Source organism: Dreissena polymorpha, chromosome 1 (assembly GCF_020536995.1).
Source record: "Dreissena polymorpha isolate Duluth1 chromosome 1, UMN_Dpol_1.0, whole genome shotgun sequence".
NCBI classification, from domain to species: domain Eukaryota; kingdom Metazoa; phylum Mollusca; class Bivalvia; order Myida; family Dreissenidae; genus Dreissena; species Dreissena polymorpha.
This window is the reverse complement of record NC_068355.1, coordinates 110,644,241-110,651,576: the sequence shown is the minus strand read 5'-3', so window position 1 is coordinate 110,651,576 and position 7,336 is coordinate 110,644,241. Positions and strand designations below refer to the sequence as shown.

The 7,336-nt window shown below is 36.9% G+C and overlaps 1 protein-coding gene across 1 annotated transcript; it reads left to right on the top strand.

Annotated features, from left to right (window-relative positions):
- Positions 1-297: 297 nt before the first annotated feature.
- On the top strand, positions 298-2,206 carry LOC127844411 (zinc finger protein 2-like). The gene is made up of 3 exons (XM_052374621.1): positions 298-361; positions 1,039-1,193; positions 1,963-2,206. Exons 1-3 carry the CDS (start codon positions 338-340, stop codon positions 2,204-2,206), a joined length of 423 nt encoding a protein of 140 aa, XP_052230581.1. The 5' UTR covers positions 298-337.
- Positions 2,207-7,336: the final 5,130 nt, after the last annotated feature.

The window sequence follows — 7,336 nt, the reverse complement described above, 5'->3', positions numbered from 1 at the left end:
ATGAAAACCAATATCTCTGGTAAAGGCACCGATCCGTGTATATTATGATACCGCACTGCCTTAGTTACAACTTATAAATCAAATTCATATTTCACAACCGTCATACCTTCCTGACTCCGGGTGTTTGATATGCTGTCATAATTTTCTTTTAAATGCACCACTTGGTGGTGGATCCCAGTTATAATCTGAATAGCCTCATACCATTTTGTACATTGGCGCTTGACTGGGGTATATATTCAAATTCTGCATTACCAAACGAACTCACGGAATAATCAGTAAATTAGAGGTATTTAGTGTTCAGAGGAGGTAATCACGTGATGATCTAAAGGCAATCAAGATGGCGACGTCAATGCCGAAACAGGTATTTTTCGCCGTTTTATACCCTTTATTACTTGTATTTAATTATAAAATGCCGCTCTGTTTCCAGCCATATCAGCAAGACAGTGATTAGCGTTTATTTCGTAGTAAAATTCGCTCTAAATCTCGAGTTTACCAGGTAACAAATTTCTTAGCGGGAGCTGTTCGCCATGTAATTTGTGATCTTTGCTGGGTTTCACTTATTGAATAACTCTCCCGCAAACAAAAAGAGACATATTTATATTTAAAATCTGTAACCGAGTATTCGTTTGATGTTTATACAGCGGTCTTGTATAAAGAAGACATCTAAAACTTGTCTTAAACAGTTTTATGAACCAAAATTGTGTATGATCTAAATGGGTCCCGCTTTTGAGATGATCACAAAGGGTTCACGTTAATAGGAAAACAGGAATCCTCATTTGATACTTATCTTTGATGAGCTCATGTACGTCACGGTAATCACACAGGTTGCAGCTTTATATGCGAGTGTGTATTTGTGTAAATGTGTGGGTATTTAGGCATACGTATAAGACGTAAAGTATGGCAACATTGAAATGTCACCCATAGTTGTTGATTCCTCTTGCTATGTGTTGCTACAATTTTTCATGTAATATTAGCATGCAAACGCGTAAATGAATAATGAACAAAATGTGTTTTCAAATATCAAACCGAAATTTTCAGGTGAATATGGAATCGACGCGTCTTTGTACTGAGTGTGGCCGACAGTTTCAGTCCAGGAGTGGCCACAGCCGCCATATGAGACAGCACAAAGGACAAGCCCCTTACCGATGTTGCGGGAAGATGTTTTTTGACAAGGATAAACTAAAAATGCACAGGTATTTAAAACCATCTTGTGAAATAGCTCTCGATGTGTTGGTGTGTTTTTATACATAAGACAAGTTGCTACCAACTCTATAAATAGTGTTACGTGTACCTCTTGGGAATAAATTGTACGATGAATATCGATATTTTTTTCGTTGTTAAATGTCTATAAACTTGTGGGTTTTACATTCATATTTCATAATCGATTATTATTTGTTGCGTATTCTGAGAAAACTGTGCAAAATGCTTGTGCGTAAATTGTCATCCCAGATTAGCCTGTGCAGTCCGCACAGGCTAATCAGGGACGACAATTTCCGCTTTTATGGAATTTTCGGTTTAAATGATGTCTCTTCTTTGCGAAAATTCAGTTTAGGCGGAAAGTGTCGTCCCGGATTAGCCTGTGCGGACTGCACAGGCTTATCTGGGATGACACTTTACGCACAAGCATTTTGCCCAGTTTTCTCAGAACACGCCACATTTGAGTACAGTGAGTGGTATTGACCACTCGCCAGCTGTCAATCAAATTCATATAATAATCAATCAGATTTCGTTTATTGCGAGCACATGGTCCGACAAACAAAGATTGTCGGAGTAATGGAATAAGCGTTTTATGAAAACACAACTTAGTGGGCGGAGCAATCGCGCATTTGGCGACTAGTCAATTCCAAGCAAACAGTTGTAACAAATGTAAATAGCTGGCGCACAAGCTAAATACGCGACTTGTTGAAAATCTGACTATATCTAACACATCACATCTAACGCTCTATATTATTGTTTTTACAGAAATCATATTCACGGAGAGGCGGCTCGCGAGGCATGTTTCCAGTGTGGGAAACTCTTTGCGACCCGACAACAGGTAACAAAACACATGGCTGTTGTGCACAACGCAAATTCCGAAAACTTTACTTGCGACACGTGTGGTGCAAATTACACGTCAAAGCAGGGTCTCCAGGATCACACTGCTAGTCAGCACGAGGGTCGTGCAGCGTGTGCATTTACAGGCATAAAAAATCAACAAAACACTTAACATATAATGTGTCTAGACAGTACAAGCTATGTTTCTTCATTTTATGTTAATTAATGTAAACTGCCTCTACATTAATCGATATCATATATATTGTTTAATGTTATTGAAAACCGTGATTTATAGTTGATCTCGTATATATTGATTTATGTGATTTAAAGCTGTGATTTAAAGTTAATCTCATTTATATATTGATTTATGTGATTTGAAGCTGTGATTTACTGTTATATTGTGCAATTGACAACCAATAATACTCAAATATTGTTTGGGGTCGTATTACAAAATCATTTACAATAATATGTCGGATGTTTAAAAAACTTCTTGTCAGTTTGTTATTGAGAATTATATTATGTTACATGTTTCTGAAATACTACCCGTTTTATATCATGTTATTTGAAATATATGATAATATGTTGTGATTAAAGAAACGAATTGAAATAATAAACATACTGACTTTTTTCCTGATATATAACTAACACAGGCTGATGACAATATGCATTATTGAATATACTTATACATATTTATAATTTAGCAAAGGACACAATTAATAAAATTAATAAAGATAAGGTGAATGCTAATTTACACTGCTTTAACACTTAACACGTACACAAATTTGAAGTAAATGGTTCGATGTTATTCCTGTCCTCTTTGAAATAAAAATATCACATATGAATAAGTTTTGTTAATATCAGGTGAAGTATACCCACGGAGTTATAAGTTAAAACAAGCACATCATTGCTTAATTTTTTTACCGTCAAAGGTAATGCAAGCTGATTTATTCTCTAGAAACTTGCTCATCTGATTGATAGTGTCCCGAAAAATTCCAGGGGTCGACTCTTGACTGTGATCGTAAGGTTTAAAATCTTTCAAGACATGAACATCCGGCACTGCAAAATTTATTTCTAAAGACGTTGGTTCAAACTTTCCCTTTGAAGCCATTTTTAATACAGTTTCACCATGGTGTTTGAAACCTCCCATGTAGTTCAGGAATCGTTTTCCAAAGATTCTCCATCCTATCTTCCAAAACATTTTGATGTTTTACCGTATCTCATTTGAGTGGTCGACGAGTTTGAGTACCATTTAACAACGTCAATCCATAGTAGATACGCAATATTGTCAAGAGGAAATTGCTTATTAGCAACAAGTTCAAAAAAAGTTAAATAGATTTTTCTCATGACCTTCCATTATAGTCTTTTGCCACTGTTGGAATAAGGCTGCGTAGTTTGGATTCAGTGTCATTATTCTCTTCATTTGACATGCAGTCTTCTGTAACACATGTAAGCTGTGCTTCTGTAAGTTTCAGTATCGCCTTCGTTTCATTATAATCTGTCGTTTCATCATAATCTGTCGGTATATTAAGCGTTTGTTGGCAGTGTGGTATTGCTTTCTTGGTGGGCGAAAACAAGGTTCTTGCAGATTTAAATTTCTTTGTGGAAGGCGATTTCTTGGTGGGCGAAAACAAAGTTCTTGCAGATTGAAATTTCTTTGTGGAAGGCGATTTGATAGCTAAGTGTTCATGTTGGTATACGAATGTCTTAGACGGCGTGTTTGTTGCCTTCAGCGGGGAAATTTGCCGTAATCGTTTTCCAATCACCCTCGCAGTGGATGATGTTCCCCGCCTGGCTTTGTATTGGCGTCGCTCCCTATACTTTGTCAGATGAGTCTTCTTCTTTGCCATCGTCTGTAATAATAAAAATGTGTATCTTCAACAAGTTTTACAACTACTCCTTCATCTTGTAAATGGACAGGGTGATTGCATTCATTGTTACACAGATACGTTTTGTCGCTATACACTCGTACATTTAATTGTATTTCCGTTTCACTTCAATAAGTAATTTTACAATTCCAGCATCAACGTGATAATTATCATTTAAATTTGATTAAAAACAATTTGTGAATAATTTTTGTTCCATTTGTTTTTATATTATAAATTTGCCGTCGATAAACAATTTCAACTTGTACTCTTATACGCCGCTGATTTTGAAAATTAGTTTGAAAACAAAGATGTGCCAAACTTCATGGGAAAACGTAACATAAGGCCAAAGATATTAAAAATTATGTCGATGTATTGCTAAACTTTGAATAAACTAGCCACAAATCGCTTCTTGTTAATGTATTACTTCAGAATCCGGATAGCGCCATCTATAATCTCGCCCTTCTTTCACCAAGGACGACACACGACACACGAAGCGATACACGACATTTTGCGCGACAGTCGCGGCGACGCACGATATTTTGCGCGATACACGAAGTGACGCGCGAGAACGTATCACGAAATATCGCACTTGTGTGTAGCCTAAAAGGCGATATATCGTGTTTAATATTGCGTGTCGCTTCGTGTATCGCGCAAAATATCGTGCGTCGCCGCGACTGTCGCGCAAAATATCGTGCGTCGTCGCGACTGTCGCGCAAAATATCGTGCGTCGCCGAGACTGTCGCGCAAAATATCGTGCGTCGCCGCGGCTGTCGCAAAAAATGTCGTGTATCGCTTCGTGTGTCGTCTCTCGCCCTTGATGAAAGAAGGGCGAGATTATAGATTTCATTATCCTGATTCCGTATATTACCGATCAAAAAGCATGTATTAGTAAATTAATTATCGCTCATGGTGACATTCATATATGCATATTTTATGTATGCTCTTCCTAATGAAGCCACTGCAGTATAAACGCCTGTCAAATTGCTGCTCCGTGTAAAATCCATTCGAACCGGGAGCTTTCAATTATAATTATCGTAAAGTATACCAGTAATAGTTTTTAGTCGAATAAGCGGCATTTTGGTCGGTAAGATAATAATTAAAAATATTCCGGGAAAAAGGTCATTTCTCATGTACGTATAAATATTACATTTGTTATGTTAAGTCCTGAAATGACTTTCTGAAGAACTCAATTTATAGTATCAGTAATTTAGGCATAATAAATTCGAACTTTGTGTCGGTTTTGATGATAAATTTAGTAAAATGTTTGTAGGGTAACGTCTTTGCATCTAAAAATGAAAATTATATGAAAATATACTACATGTTAAGTCTAAATTATGTTTGTGTAAAATAACACGTACATTTTTAATGGTGCTTAATAAAATACAGACAAGAATGATATGTAACTTATTCATACTTACATCCCACACATTTTTTATTCTTGTGGAGGCTGTTTGATCGGCCCCACGTTTTCCTGTAAAAAGTATTAAACACTGAAAGGCATGCGTATTTTTTATATGAAAGGGAGCGGCATCCAAAAGTTCTGTTTGGTTTAGGTTGATTATAGCTGATAAGTTTCGTCCTAGTTAATATGTATCCTGTCCACATACTTCTATCACGTAAAAATTTAAACCTAAAAAAGCATTCAAAGACATTACGTTTTTCGGCTGAAATCGGGAACCCTTTGTGATCATCTCAAAAGCGGGACCCCTTTAGATCGTAAAACCTTTTAAGTTCGTACTACTTGAAAAATGATTCGTACACATCTGCACTTTACCAAACACAGTAAGAAACATTCAAAGAATAGTCGTTTATGGATTTTGAATACAAATACTTCTCTGTTCGTATGCAGAAGAGTTATTTCACAAGTGAAACCCAGCAAAGATCATAAATAACATGACGAGCACCTCCCGCTAAGAAATTTGTTACCTGGTAATGTCGAGATTTAGAGCGAATTTTACTACGAAATAAACGCTAATCACTTTCTTGCTGATATGGCTGGAAACAGAGCGGCATTTAATAATTAAATACAAGTAATAAAGGGTATAAAACGGCGAAAAATACCTGTTTCGGCATTGACGTCGCCATCTTGATTGCCTTTAGATCATCACGTGATTACCCCCTCTGGTGTTTGAATACACTTAAGTAAGTATGTATTATGCACTTGCATTGACGGTTACTGTTTGTATGTTTATTGCATGCACATCAGCGTGCTCAACACCATGCGTATGCATCGAAGATAAGGCGACGTGTAGGACACCAGACCCAAATGGACTAGTTCTCGGTGACAATGTTAGCGAGGTGGTTTTGTACAATATAACTTCATCGTTTTTAACTAAGAACACATTTTCTGGAAACCAACAATTGTCAAATATAGAAACTCTGGAGATATGGGCGGTTGACGGCGAATCTCTCGGAAGTCGTGTCTTCACAGGACTGTCCGGTCTTACCTACCTTGGCTATCACAATGAGTACACGGTCAATATGGTAAATGATACCTTTTTTGGCTTGGGAAATCTTAAAGAATTGGACTTTTCCATGAACATTCGTCTTCGGATAAGCACCTTCACGAGCAGCATGAAATTTGCTGACCTTCCGATATTGAATAAATTAACACTTACTGGCATGGCTTCGTTTTACTTCAGCAATTCCGAAGATGCGAATGACGATTTTTTTCTAAGCATAATTGTCGCGACAAAAAGAGGAATATAACGCATCTGGACATGTCTAAAGTAAGCTTTGGAGTGTTGTATTTTCCATCTGTCATACATAGCGGACTGTGTGATTCCGTCCACGAGGTTTATTTGAGAAATGCTACACTACAAACCACTCTCGGATTTGAGAACGTCAACAAGCCCTGTAGCAGTTTGAAGGTAATTGACTTCAGTGATTCGAAACTTCCGAATGATGTGCGCGATATAAAGATTGGTAAATTTTTGTCACTATATCCCTGCGTATTCTCAGCGTTTTTCTTTAACTTGGAAGAGCTGTATATTAACGGCTTAGGCAAGTACCTGATGACGCCGCCATTGCAAGATGACCACGATGGTAACTTGACGTCATGCCCGTATAGAATAAAAAAAAATCAGCCTAGAAAATAATTTGATCAAACAGTTGAACTACACAGTAAAACTTCATAATGACACACAAAAAACGGTGGAATGGATAAGTCTAGCTGGAAACATTCTCGAATTCATATCCCCTTAGTTTCTATCGCCATCGATAAATCTTCAATATTGAGATTTATCTAGTAACCACCTTCACAAGATGCAAAAACACTACGAAGATCAGTTTGAACTCCTTATAAAGGAAAATACTAAGCTCAAAGTTTTAAAATTGGGAAAAAACGGTATTACTCGAATCCCATTCAACATGTTTGTAAACTAGTCAACATTAGAAGTATTGGGTCTTTCTCACAATAATATTTCTTCGATAGATTT